The 24468-nt window shown below is 35.2% G+C and overlaps 1 protein-coding gene across 2 annotated transcripts in view; it reads left to right on the top strand.

The window, feature by feature from the left end:
- The window catches only part of LOC120431685 (hemicentin-1), a 444046-nt gene that overhangs the window by 282938 nt on the left and 136640 nt on the right, over positions 1–24468 (top strand). For both annotated transcript variants that reach the window (XM_039596803.2, XM_039596810.2), the window contains exon 3: positions 19807–19938. In XM_039596803.2, the coding sequence (XP_039452737.1) occupies positions 19807–19938 (132 nt within the window). The remainder of the gene's footprint in view (positions 1–19806; positions 19939–24468) is intronic.

Genomic DNA, 24468 nt, shown 5'->3' with positions numbered 1-24468 from the left:
GTGATTTAGCTTTGCAGATAAATTAAATTCAATCTATCAAAACTGATTTTTGTCTAAATATTTATTATTTTGACGTTTTAATATTTAAATCCCGATAAATTTTGGTGAGATTTACAAAAAAATCAAAAAATTTCTCACAGTTCCCTCTCGTCCAATATCTCCTGGTGCAGATCGAACCAGCAAGCGATAAATTTGCAGCTTTGATATGGACACATCACCATCGATCTTTCCAGACTGGAAAGTCCGAACCCGACCCGGCGGTTCGAGAGTGTGTTCGATGCTTTCGAGTAATTCATTGGATTTTTTGCTGCTGCCCCTGCACCAGTCACGCCAAACTGCCCAGCTTCACCAACGTCATCGTTCAGTTGCGGGAATAACCAGAGAAGGTAGGAGTCGAGCTTTTTTTTTTTGCACTCACTTTTCCTGGCCACAGACCATGAATTGGATTGCATTACACTTTGGATGTGCATTTTTTGGGTTTTCTTTGATCACCCGAAATCAACCCAAATCAGACGGGAGCTGGGATTTGTGGAGAGCGATAGCTATCGTTGAAAGTGATTGGGATTTTCACTAGCGCTGTGTTCGCTAGCATTGATTTTGCTTTGAATTTGGATGAAACAATATTTGAATTAAATGTTTTCAAATTCATTGAATCGAAATCTTTTGTCAGTATTGCCGGATTGCTAGAATGGCTTCAAATTCTCTTTTTGTTTTAAATTTTTGAATGCTTTTTCAATGAAAAACCAGAAAGTTTTGAAATCTCCTTCCTCAAAAGTTGTTTACTCTAGTCAACGCCGGAGGCTGCTTGTTATTCATTTTCCCTGTACCGCGTAGCATAAGTTTGCACAAGCGGAAAACTGTAGTCAGGAAAGACGGGGGGTGGCGGGTTATTTTGGGAACAGGTAACATGAATGAGGTGCACACGGGCATGGGGGCAATATATCACCCGGAGAGCTTGCCACGTGCGTGTAATGCTTCCCTGTCACGTGAAAGTGATGTAAAAGCTGAATTGCCCTCCCCTTCCCCAGCTCTCTTCCTTCACACTCCGTTAAAAGTCTACCGCGATGGCGTGACACGGTGACGTGTGTCTGTGCGCGCTGTAGACGTCACAAACACACACACACAAGTCACACGTAAGGGTGGTGCTGAAAAAAAAAATCTTTGAGTGTCTCATTTTCTCAGTATTTTATCAATTTTAGTGTCAAATTCTGCGTCTTAGAAAGTCAACTTTTTGTGAATTTAGCATCTCAGATAGTCACAGTCACAGGGACTAAGCGTCTCCACGACTCAAAAATTCAACGTCTTAGAGATTTAGCGTCTCCAAGACGTAAGAATTAAAAAAGATAAGTCTTAGAAAAGCATCGTCTTAGAAACATTATGTTTTATAGAATTATTCAAATCAGAAACTAGTTGTCTTATAACCTAGCGTCATACAGACTAAACGTCTGAGAAACTCAGTAGCTTATAGTCTCAAAACCTTACTATCTCAGTGTCCAAAAATTCATCGACTCTTTAATTCAACATTTCAGGTTCTAGGTATTTGAGGTACTCAGTGTCTCAGAGATTCAGCTATCAGAGAATTAGCGTCTCACCAACTCAGTGGAAACTCAGAACCTCTAGGGACTCACTGGTACTCTGAGCGTCTCAGAGATAAAACGACCCAAAAACTCAGCGTCTCAGAAAGACTTAGCGTCTTGTATATTTACAGTGTCTAAGCGTCCCATCTACTCAATGCTTCGATGTTGCTGTATCTTGGCGTCTCAGAATCAGGCATCTCAAAAACTAGTTGTCTAAAAGATTTATCGTCTCATTATAACACAGTCTTAGCGTCTCATCAACCCTGCGATCCAATGTCTCAGTATTTTAGAGTCTCAGAGTTAGGCGTCTCATAAACTAGTAGACGCAAAGACTCAGCGTCTTGTTATCTCATCGTCTCAGAAACTCTGCGACTCATTATTACAGTGTCTTAGCGTCTCATTAACCCAATGATTCATTATCTCAGTAACTTAGCGTCTCAGAAATAGATATCTCAGAAACTAGTAGGCTTATAGCCATGGCATATCATTATTACAAAGTCTTAGCGTCTCATCAACCTAATGCTTCGATGTCTCAGTACCTAAGCGTCTCAAAATTTGATGTCCCAGAAATAAGTAGTCTCAAAAAACTCAGCATCTCATTTATAACGAATTAGGACCTTAGAGTCTCAGAATCTAAACCTCTCCGAAATTCAATTTCCGCGCATCTTTTATTCAACATCTTAGATCCGAAGGTTTAAAGGTTCTCAGCTTCTCAGAGATTCAGCTATCAGAACTTCTCAGAGATTTAACGAATCTGGAAGTTAGTTTAACGGTACACATCAAGCAGAGCTTTTGCACCAAGATTTTTGTCACAGATATTTTAGTATCTTCCAAATTACGGGAACTATCGATATAATTTTTTATTCATCCCCTAAAGTACTGTCTATAAAATAATGTACAACAAAGTTTGTTCATTTTTACAATCAGATTGTTGCAGGATTGGGTCCGTAAGTTTGACTTTTATGGAATAAGAAGCCAACAACTTCCTTGGTTGCCGTGTTGAAATTAAGAATCTTAGCGTCTCAAAGTGACTACGCCTCAAAGACTCAGCGTCTCTCACCTAGCGTCTCCGAAAAATTTCAGAAACTTCCCTATAAAACTAAGCGTCTTAGAGACTCCATGTATTAGATACATAAAGTTTCAGAGATTTGACGTCTCGGAACTAAACGAAGTATCGGCAGTGACTGAGCGTCTCAAGAACGCAACGTGTCTAAGAGACAACGTTTCAAGGAATCAGCGTTCCAAAGCCCTAAAATCTCAGAGATTAGCGTCTCAGAAAATAAGTTACTCTTGAATTGAGTTTCATTGATGCTCAGTATCCCAGCGACTAAGCGTCTCAGTAATAAAAAATCTCAAATATAAGCGCATCAGATAATAACTGTATCGTGAACTGAGCTTCTTAGACGCTCTGTGATGCTGAGTTGATTCTTAAGAGCTCACGCTAATTTTTAAGAAGCTTAACTCTGAGTTCTTGGATTACTGAGTCGCTCATGAGGATGCTTAATAGACTAAGCGTCCTAGTAATCCAACATCTCAGAGAATAGCGTCTTAAAAATTAGCGTTTATTGTACTGAGTTGCTTAGGAACTCAGCATCATCAGCATCAGAGAGACTAAGCATTACAGAGACTCAATGTCTCAGAGAATCATCGTCTAAGTGATAAAAGGTCGCAGAAGTTATCGTCTCTTAGATAAAAAAAATCTGAGTTTAGTGTCAAATGGATTAAGCTGCTTAGTAACTGAGCATCTCAGAAACTCTTACAGCGTCTCATAGATAAGTGTCTCAGAGAACAGCGTCTCAGAGATTAGCGTCTCTTGGGTTGAGTTTCTTAGATACTCAGCATCTCAGAGACTTAGCGTTTCAGTAACTCAACGTCTCAGAGACGTTTTATCTCAAAGCGTCTCAGGAAACTCAGCACCTCAAAGACTCGGCATCTCAGTGACTCAGCGTCTCAAGAACTCAGAAACTCAACGACTCAGAAAATTAGTTACTCTTGCATTGATGCTCAATATCCCAGAGACTAAGCGTATCAGAAAATAATTGTCTCTGAATGGAGCTTATCAAGTGCTCAGCATCCTACAGACTAAGCGTCTCAGTAATCCATTTCAGTGACTCAGCGTCTTAAGGACTCAGAAACTCAACGTTTCATAAAATTAGTTATTCTTGAATGGAGCTTATTTGATGCTTTGATGCTGAGACTTAGCGTCTCATTAATCCTAAATCTTAAAGATAAGCGTCTCGGATATAATCGTCTGTGAATGGACCTTATTAGATGCTCAGCATCCCACAGACTAAGCGTCTCAGTAATCCTAAATATAAAAAAATAAGCGTCTCAGAAAATGAATGCCTCTTGTTTTGAGCATCTAAGATACTCTGAGATTAAGCGTCTCAGTAATCCAAAATCTCAGAAGGGTAAGCGTCTTAGAAAATTAGCATCTTGGATAGTCTGAGACTCAGCATTGCAGATTCCCAATGTCTCAGAGAATCAGCGTCTCAGCGTCTCAGAGACCTAAAATTTAAAAGATTAGCGTCATTTGAATTACAGATCATAGAGACTCAATGTCTCATAGATTCCGTGTCTCAGTTACCTAACGTTTCAGAGAATCAGCGTCTCAGTAACTTAACGTCTTAGAGACTCAACGTGTTAGAGACTCAGCGTATCGCAGATTCTGTAACTCAAAGCCTAAGCGTTTTCTTTTTTCAAGTATCTCAACGACTCTATGTTCAAGCGTCTCATTTCCTCATTGTCTAAGCGTCTCAACGTCTCATCACCCTAAAATATAAGCGTCTCACCACTTGATTACGTTATTTTCTTCTGTTGAATGTTCAGTTTATTTCTCAAACTTTTCCAAACCCAACCCGTTCCCAGAGCCACCCCATCCCATCACCACCAGGCCAAGCTCGATGTAAGTCAACAATAAAAATCATTTCCCGGGAACCCGTTTTTGCATGCTGCACGCGCACCGTTGTCATTGTCATTCACGTGTGTGTGCGGTGGCTTCTGCCGTGTGACAACCCCCTTATGCTAACGGCTGCTGGTGATGGCTTCTTCTACCCAATGACTGTCTCGAGTTTAGCGGAAGCTTGGGGTGAGCTTTTTTGTTGGTGCTTTCTCCATTTGCAGAACAATTTCACTCGGGAATGTTGTATGCGGTGGGGGGCTTCTGGAGGGCTTTGTTTGTTGGTGTTGGGAAAGGAACACTGGGAGACGATGTTAGAAATTAATGTTGTTGAAAACTTTGAAAAAATTGGATTGTATTTTTTTTATTTGGGCAATTTTCCTTTAAAATTTCAAATAAATATTTGTTTACGAATCAGTGTTCTAGAACAATCATGTATTAGACGCCATTACTAGTTTCACCTGTAAGGAAACACGAAGATTCCACAGAGAGTTGGTGAAGGGGTGAAAAGAACTCAGACAATTGTTCATGTCACCCCCTCTTCACAGGTGAGCATAGAAAGCTTCCCCACTAGACAAACAGAAGCCTTCTTCACGTGCTCGTTTAACTCATCCATCGTCGGTCTGAATTATGCACAACCGACAGGATTCTGTTTATCCGGAGGTGAGTGACTGAGGATAATCAGGAAATTGTTTTTTCTCCTCCCGCTGAACGGTGGGAGGTGTTGCAATGTTCGGATTTAAAAGAATTTTGCAAATGATTTCTTGTATTTTTTTTTCGTAAAATTCTTTAAAAAGAAGCAATTTAGTTTCATCATTGCTACTACAAACTATAAAAAACAGTTTTCCAATGAACATGTGGTGCACTAACCACCCACACTCTCACATCCTGCCAGCACAAAGTGGCTTTGCCTGGAAACGGATTTAATTAGTCACTTCGTCGTTATTGGCTACGTCCGGGAACGGCGAGATTCCATTTCGGTTCACCGCATGTGCTGAGAGGATGCTTCGTGTAGGTGAGGATGTTGAATTTTATTAGTTTTTTTTTCTTTTTACATTTATTATCTTTTTATTGTTTTTTTGAATATTTTTTAAACTATAAAACTCACCTTGAATCATTTTGAAAAATGAGAAAGCTTAAAAAAGCTTCAAGGTGATTCAATCAAGAAATCTACTTCACTTCCGCAATACGACACCACACACACACACAAAAGAGCATTTCTGATTTTCCCATTGATTTCACCGCAGTTCCGGTGAAAGTGGGAGGACGACGACACACTCAAAGTTTGCAGCAGAAAAAAAAAATCTGAAGAGAATCTGAACCCACACTGCAAATCGGGTCATTCGAAGGATGCTGCCATGGCAATCTTCTGACTATCTGCTGTTTGTCCTTTACTTTGGAACAAGCACCACGTGGATGGAAGCCAATGTGCATTTTATTTTGGTTTTTGTGGGATTTTTTTTCTGCAATGTTTCGAGATGCATTGCTGCTTCAAACAATTTAAGAAATTTGTAAATAAGTCGCTTTCAAGAATAATGTTTTTTTTTTTCAATCAATTAGAAAAAAGGCAGTTTTATTGACAATTCACAAATGGATCGTAACATCCAATTCCAATTTAAGAGTTTATTTCTGTGCAAATGTCTGCAAAACGGAAGAAGCCTAACAGCGCCACCTTCCATTTCCGTTCGCGAAGCCGCACCAATAATAGTTTCGTAATTTATTGGCTGTTCAGTAGAAAGCTGCATGGATCCGGAATACATTTTGTTCCCGATAGCACACCATCTTGCGCCAGGAAATACACTTGAGCGGAGTGAAAAGGGAAATTAGGGTATCTTAAGCAACAAACCAACTTGACAAAAATTGAATAAAACAATCATCACAAAAAAGGGATGAAATTTAAGAAAGACAAGAAAGACAAGAAAGTCAAGAAAGACAAGAAAGACAAGAAAGACCAGAAAGACAAGAAAGACAAGAAAGACAAGAAAGACAAGAAAGACAAGAAAGACAAGAAAGACAAGAAAGACAAGATAGACAAGATAGACAAGATAGACAAGATAGACAAGATAGACGAGAAAGACAAGAAAGACAAGAAAGACAAGAAAGACAAGAAAGACAAGAAAGACAAGAAAGACAAGAAAGACAAGAAAGACAAGAAAGACAAGAAAGACAAGAAAGACAAGAAAGACAAGACAGGCATAGTCAAACTTGTTAATAACATATACACGATTTTTATGAGTTTTTGTCTAACTTATTCTGATAAATTTAAATACACGTTAAAAATTTCTTTGCTGTTTCATGATTTTAATTTTTTAAGTGTTTTTTTTTCATTTTAAGATTGTGTGCAAATAATCATCCTCCCCTAAACAAATACTTCACCAAACTTGCTCTTCTGCTAACAGCAAACACCGGCAGTGACTTTCTGCACTTTGAGCAGCTTCCTCCGCCTAGGATTCAATAAGTGAGCCAATAATTTATCCCATCGACGCTTAATTGCTTGATTTTAAACGTTTTTATTATCTGTTTTAACCGGGCACCGACCGGTGTAAAAGCCACTACCCACCTCGAGGAGTGCCCGTTCTTTGCGGAAAAGCGAACATTAGTGAAACATTTTCTCATTACCAGCTTCTCGTACGCTCCAGGTAAATGGGTAATTTTCGCTTCTTGCTCGGGGCCGGAGATTGCAAACCTGCGGGAATGGGATTTTTCCTCAGTAAATAGTGGCGTGACTTCGTTTGCTAGGGGTGGAACTCTGGAGCAGAAGAAATGCGCCATTAATTTAAATTATTAGATCTCCGGAAGAGCCAAATGGACTTCCGCTCTGCTGCCAAACGAAAGCCATTGTCGGTGACCTGCTTGAAAAGTTGGAACTTTTCATTATCATTTTGGACGGTTGTCTGGTAGCAACTTTTATGGTTCCATAAACATTTTTAAAAGGAACGTAATGAGTTATTTAAAAAAAAATCCAAGACGAGATAAATCAAAACATGAAAACCCCAAATAATCGTTTGATTGCAACCACTTCAGTTGATTCTACCCAACACTTACCTGAGGTTTGACGATTCCTCCCTTCCAGCAAAACCCCATAAAGCTTACATTTCGCGATTAAATTAGCATTTAGATCGGCAAAGTCGTAAAAAAAAGAACCACCAAACCACACACAAGCCCGGACCCGGACTTCGATCAGGGATCAATTTATTTATCCAATCAACGATAAATCTTTAATTCACTTTACACTCTGACGCCTCGCCCGGGGGCGCAGTGTTCCGCTTTGAGAGAGGTGGTGGTTTTTCCTGGAAATTGCCTTGATTTGCGGAGGCCCCACCAGCAGTCCGTCCAGCTATATTTATCGTGCCGGTTAAATTAATAAAAGCACCATCAAATTAAATCAAGCTTCGGCTTCGGTGCTAGCGGCAATCGCCGGTTGAAGCTTTTGGAAAATTTGTGACGATGCTGTCGAGTAGGAGGGAATCAAACAGAGCTTTTAAGATTTGATTTTGAAATGTGATCGAATTGGTGCCTATGTGGGCCATGCTTGGTGATGATTTGACAATTTCTAAATAAAAGCCACCTTGGGTGGCGTTTTTGTAGAAATGAAAATAGCTAGGGAATACCGTGGAGAATTTCACTAATCCACTGAAAACATTGAAGATTCAGCACCTCCTGTCTTTCAAATCCCCCATCCTTGTCCCCCGGTGAGTCTGGAGAATCTGATTTAGCTGAATTGGTTATATTTCCAACGCGATGACAAAAACATAAAAAATAAAACTATTTTTTTACTTTTCGAATTATTTTTATTGATTTTTGTAACGATATTTTCGTTTTTCTAGATAGGTGATCGAGTTCCGAATCGATAAATTTTGCTTATCTTAGCTTGAGTAATTTTCGTGTGTCATTCAGAATTGTATCATTCAACTATATTACTGTTTAATTTGCATTCAATTGAACAAGTCAAACAGCCAAACTCGAACAATTTTTAAAATTGTGGAGTTTTCGATTTAAGGAATTAGCTTAAAAATTATTTTTGAGAATATTTAGTTTGAATGGCTAAATTTTATTATCAATTTATGAATGATAATTACTATCGATAGGGAACAGGTATTATGTTAATTTTTATTTGATGTACTAATTTCAACTATATTAAACTAAAAACATGCAATGGCCAATCAGTTAAAAAAGACTTGTAGTGCACCAATTTCCCTAACATTTGATCTTAGGAAGTATAGGTAGTATTTTGCAAGAACATTTTAGAGGTTCAATTTTTGAAAGTAGTTTGATGTAATCTGTAAATTTGCAAAATGTACAGTGACAAAATTTTCGGATCTTCATGGGACATTTAAAATGCCACAGAGATAATCGGGTTTCATGCTGTTTTACATAAAGGGGAGCATTTTCAAGATATTAATGTTTTCTTTATTTATTATGACCTCTTTAAATCCTAACAAATTATTTAAATAAAACTGCCTTATTTAATCCAATTGAGAAATCCGGTTTTAAATTTTGGTTTTAAGCTTTCTGCTGCCCACCTAAAAAAAAACTTTCATCTTGGAATTTTAAAGCACACAGCAAAAAAAGCGTTAATCCAGCAGCATGTAAAAAATCTGGGTGTAAAACATATTTTACATGATTTTTTTGTGTTATTTTTACACGCAACATATGTAGCACATCAGTATGGAAAACCTATTTGACCGAAAATAATGTATAAAAGTAAACTTCAAATCAAAGTCATTTTGTTTTGTTTTATTTTTCTGAGGTAAAATGTGTCAATTACTGCTTTATACATTATATTAATTATACTAATGTCAAAACATTTAAAAACATTTAAAAAATAAAAAATATTGCTTTCCAATTATTAGTTTTCAAAACATCGAGGTATCGACGGAAATTAGTTTTTCGCGGAAAAAAAATCTTTTCGTCAGACTGTACTTTGGTATTTCATGAAAATTTAAAATGTTTTCAAAGGAACGCAGGAAAATGCAATTAAATTTTGAAGTTTTTCGAAAAAAATAATTTTTGCCCCCTGATTATACAGGCCGACTTTGAAGGAGGGTGGGGAGGGGGGCGACGACATAAACCTTGAAAAATATTTGCAATGGCCTACAAAAAAAAATAAAGTTATTGTTTGAAAAACAAAAACGTTGCTAAATATGCACATACTAAAAAAAATGTTTAAGGTTCCATAAATGTAATTTGGCTCAAACTTTGTGGGGCATTCCTTCTGAAAAAAAAACAAGTTTTAGCCCTGGGTTCACCCATAAAAGTTTTCATATAGTTTAAGCAGATGCACGGAAAAAATGTTTACCGATTTTTAAATAAATTATTTTTCACAAAAAAATATATTTTTATAATTTTTCGAAATGTTTTGGGAAACAAACGCGCAACATTTGAGCCATATAGAAGTATAGACAAAAAAAATCCTTCGAGTTATGATTATTTATAAAAATTGTGTTTTTTGGAAAAAAAATAGTCTATTTATTTTTTTTATTTTCTTAAACTTATGTTTAACTTTAATTGTACAGTTCAATTTGCAATTGAAAAGTACTTAACAATTTTTTTGATTAAGTGCACCGTTTTCTAGATAAAATAAATATAAATTTTCAAATTACAGGGTATTAACATTTGAATTAAAAAAGTGTTTTAAAATGCATTTTACAGCAGTCCAGTTGTTTTGCATTCATTAGTTTTAAAAAAAATAGGTATTGAAGGATTTTTTTTCACTGAGAAAAAATCTTTTTGCGGTGCTGTTTATTGGAATTCCACAATTTTTTTTAAATGGATCGCAGAAATGTTAAACATGAATTTAAACGCTGGAAAATGCATTTCAGATGGTTTTCAGTTTGTTTGACTTCTATTTCCACTAAAATTTTGAAGTTTTTTCAAAAATAATTGAGTTTTCAGACCAATTTAGAAGGGGGGGGGGTGGGGGGGAGGGGGTGACTTAAACTTTGAAAATTAATTGCAATGGCCTTACTTGCTGAGATATTGGCATTAGAAAATGTGAGAATGTTGGGATGAGGCATACAAAACTTTAATTTTCTTGTTTCTTTTACTCGCTGTATTTCAGCAACCAGAGGTCCAATCTTTAATGTCTCTTAAGCAATTTTATTGGAGATTTTCTGAACAATTTGAAAACAAATGAGGAAAGAATTATGAAAACTACTTTTTTACATCGAAAAACAGGAATTTTTCAGTTTAAATAAAAATTGAAGTGGCTAAATCGCTTCGCTTCGCTAGGAGACGGTGATTTTAGCGGATTGCAGACTGGATTTTCGCCATGTGATGTGATGATTGTCTAAGCCCAAGTTGCCTAGGAATCGATAATTGGGAATAGAACCAATTCCACCTGAACCAGATTCTCACCACCATGGCAGCCGTCCATTGCCGGCCGCTCCCATCTCCACCGCGCACCAGGGACAAGGAAAGGGAATTGGAAGACGGGAAGTGTTGATGCTCCACTTTTTTAAGAGTATTAACCTTCGGGAAGTCGCGTGTTTTCGCCTTTCTTACAAGTGCCCTTACAAACTGTGTACAAAGTACACGTACGCGACCTCCGGTGGGTTAAGGGAAAATCTCCACGGTATCCTCAAGTAAGTTTCGCTTGGAGTTGGACGGTTTTTGGGAAGGTGAATGGTCTGAGGAGCCACCCTAGGCGAGTAGTAACGACGGTTGGCATTGTTGTTCGAATTCCTCGTGTGTTCTCATTTCTAATGGGAATGCTTTCAATTCTTCTCATCTCTTATGGGATGAATTCTAGCAGTCGCCCAGGCTATTTATAGCGAGGTAATGTAGGTTCATTTCAAATGCGCCTGCATGCATGCAATGCAATGCATTCTTGTATGTTCTGATATTCAACTTGCATTCAACTTTATTCTCGTCCGTTTCTTGGATTCAACTATATCAGTCTAAGTCCTACTAAACCTACTAATGCTCCACGGTAAAGTGGAAAGCATTTTGCTTGCCAATCCTATGAACAGGGGATCGAACCCCGCCGTGAGCTGAAGTTTTTTCATTAATTCCAAATTCAATGAGTCCAGAACTTTCTCGTTGGGAGCAGATGGGTATCGAACCCAGAACCATTCGCTTACAAAGCGAACATCGTAACCATTCAGCCACGTCCGCTCCTCTAAAAATTTAAGTGGCTAAATCATTGAAAAACGTTGCAAATTTGATTTTGGCCAGAATTTCTATTTTTTATTTCAATTTTTATTTCACTTTTTTTTTCAAAAAATCAGAACTTGGTGGCACGAAAATTCGATTTTTTGTGCTCTAAACAAAATCAATAATAGAAAAAAAATATGGATTTGGAAAATTGTTTACATTTTGTGAAAAAGAGTTAATTTAAAAATTGGCTTTTTTCATTTACTTACATTTATTTTTCTAATAAAACGAAGTTGACTTTATAGCTGTCGGCCACCATTGCTAGTATCAACCACTAGTGTCTTCCTTTTTATCTACAAGGACTTCGCCGCCCTGGGCTCCTAAGTGTATGAAAGTATGGCACGGAGCGACGGCGCCGAATACCCATATTTACACAAAGAATTTTAGAGCGCCCGCCGCGGGATTCGAACCGGCGACCTCTGGATTGTGAGTTTAGTCTATTTTTCTAATAGAAGACAACAAATCTACCAGAAAATTGTTTCAAAAGTTTCAAATATACGAATATTTACGCATCATTTTTGTATAGACAGCTACCAAAATTGTAAGGAGACTTGTATGGGTGAATCAATGACACAAAATGGCTTCTTTGGTGAAGGCCCACACAAAGTTTTATAAAAAAATGAATAAATTTAAAAATTAAAATAACAGGCCGTACTCTCAACATTTGAATGCAAAAAGTGTTTTTAAATGCATTTTACACTAGTTAAGCTGTTTTGCAATCATCAGTCTTAAAAAAATGTTAGATTTGACGAAAACAAAAATGTCAATGAAAAAAAAAACCTTTTTGCGATACTAATGACCGACAATTTTCAAAAATTCTAAAGATTTTTAAATAAACCCAAACATGCTAAAAATTATTTTGAACGCAAGGGAATGCATTTTAAATTGATTGCAGCTGATTGCACTTAAAATTTCTTTGAAATTTTGAAGTTTGTTGAAAAAAAAAAAATATTTTCCCTCTGATTTTTCGGGCCAACATTGAAGGGGGAGGAGGAGACAAAAACTTAATATAAAATTAATAAACCATGAAAAAAGATAAAATTCTGCAACATATTGCCACAACTTATCAATCAAGCACAAAATCCTTCCTCCACGTAGCTCATCGCATCAATGCCAAGTCATGACAATTACGATAACCCACGACGTGCCATCATCGCTTCATTCGCCCCAAAATAACGAAAAAAAAGGATTTGTTCTTCTCCTACCCTAACTTTTCCCCCCTTTTGTTCATTCAAACCGGATTAGCCGAACTTAATTAAAATCTTTAACATCGCGTCGTGCCAACACAGAAGAACAAAAAAAAGCGACAGCCAAGTTAATTTAACTTTTTGTAAACGATAAGCGCGTTTTTTGGTGGGAGCGTTTTTTTTTCGGGAGTGAATTTTCCCCCGGAAAAGCGCGCTCCGAGACAAGACAATTGAGTTACGTTCAATTCATTCCGAGGCTGAGTTGGAAAGGCGAGGAGGAGAGATATGCCAAATGGAAGAGTGATGTTCGGTGGAGATTAGAAGAGCTTGGCAGGAGTTTTTTCTATCAGCTTTTTTTTTGGGTGAGCAATTGTGACTGATTAAGGAGAATTATGAGAAAAGCCTGGGGGAGGGGGGGGGGGAGTTTTCGCCAAGTTGTCTTTTGTCGGTTTGTTATCGATGCCGGAAGGAAGTAAAAGTGGAGAGTATCTTTTGCGAGATAATATCATCTACTGAAATTTGTTCTTATTCAAGTGTTCTGAGGCTTTTGTTTGACTAAATTCTTAGTTGTTGATGGAACCTCCTGAAACCTTGAATAATTTTTGTGAGTCGAATTTATCAGCAGAATTAAAGTTTTTAATTTTGTCTAATACTAGACTACATACAAAACCCCGCTTCAAAACTTCACTCCCAACTGGGAACCGAACCTGCCAATCCAATTTCCAGCGAGTCAATCAGTGCAATTGTCCGAGAGGAAAAGTTTTCCTTTTCCCTATTTTCGCTTGCACAAAGGGGTTCGGGTTGAAATGGAGAGCTTTTTCACGTGCACAGACAACACTGCCAGCTCTCTGACCAGATAGAGTGACTGTCACTGGCACCGTTCGACGACGCCCTCTCTCGTCAGTACAACACAGGAAACCACTTTCCACCACAGTGACTGACTGGCGATGACGATTTTCGGAAGCTCCGACTCGAAGATGAAAATTGAATTTCAGCTGCTGCTGGCTTTCGACGAGGTGCGGTTTGCCCTCCCATGTAGATGAAAGCTTTTTCGATTGGTTTGCCGAAATTGGAAAGCGTTTCCGAGCGTCGGTCGCACTGCAGATCCCCTTGCGGGAGGATTTCTCCGGGGGGGGACCAACCACGTCCAGTGCAACACAAACTGATGGAGTTAATTAAGTTGAAATGTAAAACGAACCGAGCTCTCAGTCACAATGTAAATAAGATTGTTTTTCGTTTTCGGAAAAGGTCCTTTGAGACGGCAACGATGTTGTTGATTAGAGGGTGGACATCAGGTAGGACAATGTTTATTTTGCAGGTGGTCTGAAAAGGTCAACAACTGCTGGAAAACAGCGTGTAAAAGTTGATTACTAATGAACGAAATTCGGGTGCTTGTTTACCGCAAAACGAGTGATGCGATGGAGGTGAGTCCCTTAATTGGGTTTGGGAAATCAGAGTTGTGGGCGATTCTGGGGACATATCGCTTTTTTGTCCTGTGCAAGCAGAAAATGTGGTTGTAAATTTATTTAAATAATTAAAGCTACGCAGAAAAAAATGATGGTAATATTCATCAAGAAATGATGACAGATTTTGTGGCATAAAAAAATGATTAATTTTACCTCTGAAATGATGAATATTCATCAGGTTTACATTTTTACACATTTTTTAAGAAATATTACACAAAAAAGAGGTAATATTCAACCAACCAAATTTTCAACATTCCAAAATTCAACTTTTTTTCTGTGTAAGTAATAATAGAGTTAGACAAAATTGCTGCAGCACTTTTGCTAACCAAAACACACACTTTTTTGTTAATTGAAGAGCATTAAAATAAAAAAGGACAATCATATGCAAGACGAGTATTTACAACTATAGCCTAGAGCGTTCAATTTCCCGTCCCGGGAAAAAAATTTCCGGGATTTCAAAAAAAAAATCCCGTTTCCCGGGAAATTTAAAATTGCCCGGAAATTCCCAAAATTAAAGCGGAAGTATACATTTTCTTATTTTTTTGGACACATTTTTTTGAAAATGCTCTAGAAAAAATGAAAAAACTCAATTTAATTTCAAGATTTATTTCTGATAATTTTAAGTTCTGAAGCAATTGGAAATGGACCTTGCTTAATAAAAGAAAACTATTTTAATTCAGGTTAACCTTGTAAAGAATTAGAGTTTTTTTATTAGGTCCTATAAACATATGAAAAACAAAAGCTTATAGGATTTAAAAAAAAACTCTAGAATTGGATATAGAATAAAGAATGTTTAAACCCTTTACATCAGGGGTGCTCAAAGTTTTTGGATGCCGGGCCAAATTTGCAGCTGAAATGAGCTAGCGGGCCAAATGTACAAAATTGGTTGTTTAAAAAAATAAATCACGTTATTTTATTTTAAAGACTAACCAATACACCTAGCAGCTGAAGTTTTTTGAAATTTATGTATTTTTTTAACATTTTCGTCATTTAAAAATAAAAGAAAACAGAAAATGACAATTTTTAAAAGTTCTGTTGATGTTGCTATCAACTTGAAAAAAAAGTATTTAGTTGAATGTACTTGATTCGATTTTTTTAATATTTTTAAAAAAAGGCCGTTACAAATGTTTGAAAAAATGTTTGTCGCTCTACTCTAGGCATGGTCTAAGGATGAAAAAACGTTTAACAGAAATCAATTATAAACCAGAAAACCAAGTGGAAAATACATTTAAAAATCTTTAAAAATCTATTTTGTATTGTGTAAGAGATGCCGAAAAATGCATAAATAGTTAAAACTTGCTCCAAATATTGTAAAACATTGAGTTGTTTGAAGTAAAATAAACACGAGAAGTTAGATTTTTAAGTATGAAAGTTTATGAAAAAAAATTCTGAATGATTTTATTCGTTTCAACTTAATACGTCAAACCATACTCTCTCAAACTGGTCATAGAGGCAAGTTTTAAAGAAATTTTAAGATTGTGGAATATGGATTCATTTTACTTACTGTCCAAACACTTTGATAATACCAAAGATCATTATTTGATTTATTGTACGATTTTTAGCTTATAAAATTAGAAAAAAATATACATATTTTTGTAGTTGTATGAATTTTTACCTGCAGTCAAGCTATTAGTTGATCTTTACACTTAATTTCATCATTAAATTTGCTGTCCTATTAAATTTTGATGCAAAATATGATTCAGAACCAAGATTAGAACAATTTTCCATCGATTTAAAATTTCCCGGGAATTCCCGGAAAATTTGTAACCCTGGGAAATTGGACACTCTAGCTATACAGAATTGACACTATTTAATTTTGCAAAACAAAGTATTGCTATTTGAATCAAATTTTCCTGCATTAACCATTTATTATAATTCAGGTAAGATTGTTTCATTCTTTTACAGATTTTACAGTAAAGTTAGCAATGTTTTGAAATATTTTTTGAAGTTTATGTCCCTAGACCCAGGCCAGAGTCAAAAATTACAAAAATATAAAAATTAACATTTGAATGAAAAAATGTTTTAAATTACATTATACACCTGTCCAGTTTGAAAGGGTGGTGACCAAAACTTTTGAAAATATTTGCTGAAACTAAAATCAAGAAGAAAAAAAGTTAAGAATATCTTTTCCAAATTGTATTTTAGGATAAATGCAGCTTAGATAAATCTGCATCCCCCTTTCTCTACCACTTTAAGCTAGTTGGGGCGTCCAATTTTCCCGGGTTTTGAATTTCCTGGGAAACGGGAAAAGTATTTTTCAAATCCATGGAATTCTCGGGATATTTTTGGAAAAGTAATTAAAACCAATTTTCAATACACTTGTTATGATATTGAAGCTTGAAATCGTAGAATTACTTGATAACCATAACTGGTAATAATCTAGAATTCAACCTGAACATAGACAGCAGTTTATTTTTTTTTAATTTGACGAGCTATTGATCTAAAACTAAATCAATTTCTATCCAATGATATTGTGCATGAAATAAGTTTTTAAAAAATAAATGTCTTTTCCTAATTAAAAAAAATTCTTGCTGTCTTTGATATTATCAGAAAAATAAACAAAAAATATTTCAAATTATCTTATAGCTTCATTTGAGTCACTAACATCAACTGGGGCCATTCGGGACTACAGTCGGAATAGGGATAGGTAAATCAATATACTTAATCGAAAGTTCCTGTTTAATCCTAAATCAATCAAAAATATCACAAAATTGTACAAAAATATGGCTTCAACAGCTGTCCCAAATCGTTACATTTGCCTTGAGTCCAGCATGATGCCGGTTGCTAATGAAAGTTCCTATTTCGTGGTACAAAATATATGCTTAAAAAGTTTTACGCATACTTAGTATTCATCTGCACGGAGAAAAAAGAGTTCCCAAAATCGTGAACAAGCGTTCATGAAAATGGGAACCACGAACAAAGTGTTCAAATGCCATGGTACGTTTTTCGAAATCGTACCATGAGATTTGAACACTTTGTTCGTGGTTCCCATTTTCATGAACGCTTGTTCACGATTTTGGGAACTCTTTTTTCTCCGTGTGTGTCACTATTTTTAACAAACACATCTTAATTCAGAGGCCAAATTATCACATTTTTTTTAATTACGAGGAAACCGGAACAAAATCTAAAAAAAATCTTGGGATTCGGGAATTCCCGGTGTTGGAAAAACCCCGGAAATTTTGTCCGGAATCCCGGAATAGACGATCTACAAATAATTTATTAATTAAAAATTTTGGGGATAAAATGTTTGTTATAATAACATATTTTCATATCATAAGTAAATAAATCATAAAAACAAACAAATGAATTGGTGGATGTGGAATAAACTGATTTTTTTATTTCTCTGAAACTGACTGGAATAATTAAAAAAATATATATTTTGAGAATGAACGTAGTGTTTAAAAAAGTATTTACATAAGAAAATTTGGCGATGCTTGAATGATTTTTTTAAAGTTTACTGCTCTTATTTTTAATGATTAAAAATCTACTTTTTCATGATTTCTTAAAAAAAAAATCTCTGCGCATGAAAGAATACAAAACTAGAAGAAGGTATTGTTTAAATCGATTGTATTGCTTTTTCAAATGAAAGAGCTGTTGAAGGTTGAAAAATCACGCTCATTTTATGATAAAAAAAAATCAAATTTCGATGTATTTTAAGGGCACCTTAGTTTTGATCGAGAAAAAAACAAGGAACTCACAGATTTATATTTAAAAGTCCATAAATTATTTTTTTATTCACAAGAACTTATAAAAAATATTTTCTAAGAAAGCGTTTTCTTTTATAAATTCTAAAAACTGCTCAAAAATTTTGCCATCTGTATGTTAACTTGAACGTTGGCTAAGAAAGTGTCAAAAAAGGATTTATTTTATTCAACACATTTGAAAACTTTGATTTTTTATTACATCTTAATTGGCTTAAAATTTAACTGTGCTACAATAAACTTAATTTATAGTTAAGATGAGAGAACAAACAAAAACTTTTAATTTAATTTGTAAAAGCCTAACTAACCGAATTAAATCCAAATTTGACTGAGAATTGAGAAAGAAAAAAAAACATCGAACCTTGCTGTTATATTTTGAAAAATTGTAGCCAGAAAAGAATTATTTTTGTATAATTTCGTATTACTTTTTGATTTAAAATCAGGCGTGACATTTATTTCTTATTGTATTTTTTTTTGTATTGCTATTTTTCCATGTAGAATTATAAAATATTGTGATACTAAATTTTTCAAAACTTAATCATGGACTTAGGGAAAAAGGGGTACCCCCTAAGGAAGAATCAAGATTTCTCGACTGCCACAAAAAAATTAATCAAAATTAGGGCCAAAAAGCTAATTTTGAAAAATCGATTTAAAAAACCATAACCATTTATGTGATGTGCCATGGATGTGATGGAAATACTAATTAGCATGTTGTGAATACTTTGCAAACAAAAGTTCAAAGAAATTTGTTCAATAGCTGTTTTTGACGTCCATACAAAACCGGCAAAATCAACGATTACTAAATAACTCAACTTTAACTTTATGTAAATTTTCTAAATTTTGGTTTCATGTTCGGTTTCCTCTACAACACTGCATAATTTTTTTTCTCCCAAAAATAAGCTTATATGCAGAAACACAAAAAGTTACATTTTGCCCCCCAGAAGTGCACTTTTCTACAATTTTATGAATGGAGTTGAATTTAATTACTTTTAACTAAATTACTTGCTTAAAATCTGGGAATTTTTTTTTCTTTATGCACATACAAATTTACAAATTTATAGCGAAAGTAATCATTCCTCACTCCAGCAAGTCAAAAGTTCAAACTGAGCTGATTGGAAATTTTTCCACTTTCCCCGAATTTACTTTCCAACTGCTTCAAAAAATCACCAAATAGCTTAAGCTTCCAAAACCATTCAGTATTGAACGAATTGCATTCTGGGGGTGCAGATTGCCTTTCGAAAGCAATCACCTAGTAACACCGAGAAAGTTCATCCAGACACGTATGTTTGTCTTCCATAAGAAGGTTTTTGCGCCGTTTTTCTTTTTTTGTGTGCTGCTGCTCTAAACCAGCGGAAAAACTTTTCCTTTACTCTGTGCTAAAACTAAAGCCGGGCACATCGTTCGGGTAACCCCCGACTGGTTAGGGAGCGGTTTTACAGTTTAATGCTAGCTCACCTGTTGGTTATTCAAGGGTTAACTGCTGAGAGTTGACTTGGTGAATGGTAATGGCCGGGAGCAGGTTAAGTGCAAAATGCGACATGACGTTTGGAAAACATTTTAATCTGCTCCAGCTTTCGGATTTGGAACTCTGCATAAACCATTTCAGGATTCCTTTTTTTGTTCTGACTTTATCTGTTGTTATGGTAGTTGAAGATTATCTCGGGTAAAATGTGATTGTCGCTGTCATCGAAATTCTTTTTGATTTACCTAAATTGTTTCAGTATGAGAGTGAAACAATTTTCTGTAAAATATCACAATATCACAACAATACCCAAAAATTTAACGCTAGTACTAATGCTATTTTCCCTCTTAAATTTTCAGGCAGCAGCAGTAGTAAAGGTCTCTCATCGTCACCCAACAACGGTCTGGTGCCGCGGTTCACGTCCCGGGGGCACACGTACCGGGCGGTCGTCGGGGACACGCTGGTGCTGCCCTGCGAGGTCGAAAATCTAGGTGAGTTTATTTTTGGTCTATCTGGCTGCCGCCGAGCGCTGATTGGTGGGGATGCTCTAGGGCCCCGCAAGCTGTAAGGTTCGGGCTGTTTGTCCATTAGTGGCTTAAGCTGAGTAATCGGATGTGGGTGTTGGAGCCTTCATGAATGATTCGAAAAAAAAAAGATTGGCTTTTGTCAGATAGCGGACTGTTTTCATATGAATAAAGATGGCCACTATGTTTTTTTAATTCTTTGCAAGTGGTTTGAGTTATTTGGTTTAAACATTGATTTGATCTGTACCTTTACACTTTTCAAAAAAAAAAAATAATTTTATTGACGAGTCAATTATATTTTTGACGGATTCCTATTATTTTCATCATGAAACATAACATGTGAAGAACAAATTTATATAAAAAAGTCCATCTTAAAAATATAGGCGCTCAATCCAATCGACGATATTTAGGAAACCCTGCGTAAATTATCGAACTTTTTGATTTTTTTTTTAATTTCAAAACCACGACTGACACTTCAATAGGGCTTGGATTGGATTTTAAAACAAATAAAAACATTGAAGACATTTCAAAAAAAAAATATATAAAAAACATAAGCGGTTTGTTTGTAACTACTACGAGCTATCGCGATTTAACGACAAAAAATTACAATTTTGTTGAAAATTTTTACACTCTTAATCCTACAAATCTAATCTAATCTAATCTAATCGAACACAAGCGCAGCCAGTCCGAAGAAAGCATCCTGGAAGAACTTGTGATTAGATTACGCCCCAAGTCCTTTCTTGTCAATATTAATGATTGCAATACATCCGAGTAACCCCGAACATGTATTGCAAATTAAAGCGGCCAGGCCTACTGCGTTGCATTAACCGCAGAGACAGATTCTGAGAACGGATCACATTTCACAGAATCAACAGGGGAGGAAGGATGCGTGGACATACCGTACCAAACGCTCCGAATGAGTTGTGGTTGGGTGTGTAAGTGTAAATTTTGCAGGTAATTATATTTTTTTTAGGAAGGGGACGAGGGAAGAGGGGGTGGAATTTGGATTAAGGACATGGAAGATAGGGTGGGTAGGAAGGATATTTCATTTGATAAATAGAATATAATATAAATTATCTAGCAAAAAAAAGTATGGAAAGATCTCACCAAGGTTCTTCAAAGCATTCTACAAACCGAATAAACATCGAATGCGATTCTGTTGCTAGAACATCATCGAATCCAGGCATCCGCAGGTTGTGCACAGCTTCTAGCCTTGCCGGAACGGCTGGAACCAAATGGAAATCTTTTCCGTTACGCCACACGAAAAAAAAATCACGCAGAGCTTCGCTTTTGTCTTCAGCATGTAGATTCTTTTACAGCACAAAAAAATCCGAAAAACTCAGCAGAAACTTTCTTGGTATTTGCCAATAAAAATTAACTTTAAACCGAAAACAACGTCAAATTTTCGGCACCGAACAAATTTCACATCCGAACTCGCGCATGGCTACTTCGATCCTTCTTTACACTCTTAATCCTACAAAGCTAGAAAAAACACGAAATTTTAAAATACATTAAAAAAAATGATTGTCTGCTCAACAGCTTTGAAGAACATTGTTACACTCTAAAAAATAATCCTAAATTGGCGGAGAATTATGGAGAGTTTTTTTCTTTCAGAAAAAATATTACTCTAAGTCAAAAAACAATACCAGAAATTTCTAGGATAAATAAATTTCGTTTCCCGAAAAAATCGTAAATTTCTCGGGAATTCCCGCAATTCTAGCAAAAGTATTGATTTTCTACACTTCTTGACATCGTCGTTTTGAAAATGCCAATAAAAAGCTTATTTAAAAATGTATTGTCAATAAAATTTCAGACGGTACTGATTTCTGAATCATTGAAAACTAGATTAAGATTTTACTTATTTGTTTGACAACAAAAATGACGATATTGTGAAATATAAATAAACTTTTGCATTTCAGGTTTTTTTTTACTTAAAATATGAAAAAAGGTATGACCTCCGTCCAGCTAGTTGCTGCTCAAAAGTTGAAAATTTAGGTCCGCTAAAATCTTTAAAAATATGAAAAAAATCGAAAAGGGTAAATTGTTTAAAAATCATGGTTTTGTTGTGGATTTAATAAAATAATGCAAAATCAGCTACAGGGAATTTTTGGAGAATATCGATTGAACATTTTTTCAGAATCAAGCTTTTTTCTATGAATTTTATTTTTGTCAACATTTCCTTAAAAAAAAAAAGCTGATTTTTTTTTTATTTTTGATCCTCGACTCTGACCAAAATCAAGAGAGGAGGGTCCAAAAAAATTAAAACGTTACAGAATTGAAATTGCAAACCACTGTTTAAGAGCGAGTCCACGAGCAGCGATTCACATTTATTGAAAATCAAGTTCGTTTCCAAGGATACTAGATGACTCCAGAAAAAAAGCAGCTTCTTAATTTTTATTAACTTTAACTTTTAAAGGGTTAGAATGGATGAAAATAAACATGTTTATGCATGTTTCTATTATGAAATTATCTCAGGAACATGAATATGTTAAAATTATCACCAGAATTTGATCTAAGGGGTCCCCCGAGCAAAAATTTACAACCAAAAAATTCACTTCAAGTAAAAGTGTATATTTAATATGCTAAACTGCTAAACTGCCAGATGTCCCCTATAAGCTGAAAATTGAGCTATTTTTTCACTAAAATGCAAATAACATTTTTTAAATATAACCGATTGGGATGCTTCTTCCTGCATGTTTTTGCATTTTTTAAGCCCTTTCAGATGCATTTTGAATTTTGAAATCTAATTAAATTTTGCCTAAGTTAAACTGCCCATGATTGCATAAATGTCCCATATGCATTTTCATCACTTTTGAGTTATTTATGCAGTTTGGTTCAAAATCGTGTGCTCTTTCAAAAGAGCCTATAACATCCAGTACTTTGTTCTAGAAATCAGTAGGAAATCCTGTTTTTTCGTGAAAACATAACACGTAGCCCTATGCGAGGGACAAACTTCCCTGGCGTTTTTCTCAGCTTGCTGTTTTTGCATATGGGACATTTATGCAAACATGGGCAGTAAATCCTTTTTAAGATTTTTGATGTGTTTGAACCTTCAAATTTTGTGTCCAGATTTGCCCCACTTTCCGTTGACCTAGAGTGCTCATATTTTGGCCAGATGCTAGTTTTATATGTACAAACAACCCTTGAAAATTTCAGGCAGATTGGTGAGGTCGATGCGAGATCGGTATGCTTTGCTCGTGGACTCGCTCTTAAACATTTCAATGAAAAATGTGGTCCAGTTGCTTAGCAATCAAAAGTTTCCAAAATATCTATGTATTACAGAAATATTATTGTGAAAAAAGTTTTTTCCTTACTCTAAATTAGCATTTCATCAAAATTCATTTTTTTAAATAACCAGACATGCTTAAAATATGATTTTCATACAGGAAAATGTATTTCAGATAATTGGACTTTAATTTCCTTTGAAATAAAAAAAAAATGGAAAATTCCAGACTATTTTTGAAAGGGAGTTTCAATTTTGATCGTGCAATAATTTCCAAATTTAAATTAGTTTAGGTGGTCTGCCATTGACTGTTTGGACGCTGACAAACCAAACCGATAAATTCGATTCGAAATTTGGCAAAGGGAGAAAATAACTTTTTGAAATGAGTTATGGGTAACGAGAAAATTACAACATCACTAATGTAAAACAAAAAGCTGCATGCTTGAGTTAAATTTAAAATAAAAAGCTTGGCTTGTCAATGTCCAAACAGTAAATGATATGCCACAAAAACTAATAAAGATTTGAAGTCATTTATTTCTTCTGCCAAATTTGAAATTGAATACATTAGTGAGGTTTTACAGCGTCCAAATAGTTAAAGGCAAACCACCTGGACTTATAAAACTAATTGAAATTGTTACACTACCTATGCTTAAGATGCATTTTTTGGTTAAATTATTCAAAATGAAAACCCATTAAATTAAACGACAACCAATGATTTTTCAAACTTCAAAGAAAAAAATGTTGTGAAATGCAATATACATCAGAACAGTTTTGATACCATTATTATTTTTAAAATTCTTAGAATCGACAAAAAATATATAAAAATTAAAAAAAAAACAAGGCTTCCCCATTTTTTTAAACTGGTTCAATGATGCTAAAAATTAGTATTTTTTTTAGTCTATATTGATGGGGGATTTTTTTGAAAATTATGGTTTTTTATTGTGGGTAAGGCTGATACAAATTTTATTTAAAGTTTTTGTCTCCGCCCTTTCAAAGTTGGCCTGAAAAATCAGAGGGCAAAAAAAATATTTTCAAAAAACTTTAAATTTTCATCCTTAATTTAAATGCAATCAGCTGAAATCAATTTAAAATACATTCCCCTGCGTTTAGAATCATTTTTTAGCATGTTTAGGCTGATTTAAAAATCTTTGGAATTTTTGAAAATTTGCGATGTTTTATATCGCATTTTTTTAAAACTTATGATTGCAAAACAATTGAACTAGTGTAAAATGCATTTTAAAACACTTTTTTTCACGGAAATGTTGAACATATGG

This window comes from Culex pipiens, chromosome 1, assembly GCF_016801865.2.
Source record: "Culex pipiens pallens isolate TS chromosome 1, TS_CPP_V2, whole genome shotgun sequence".
In the NCBI taxonomy this organism is placed as follows: domain Eukaryota; kingdom Metazoa; phylum Arthropoda; class Insecta; order Diptera; family Culicidae; genus Culex; species Culex pipiens.
This window is presented reverse-complemented; position numbering and strand designations above follow the sequence as displayed.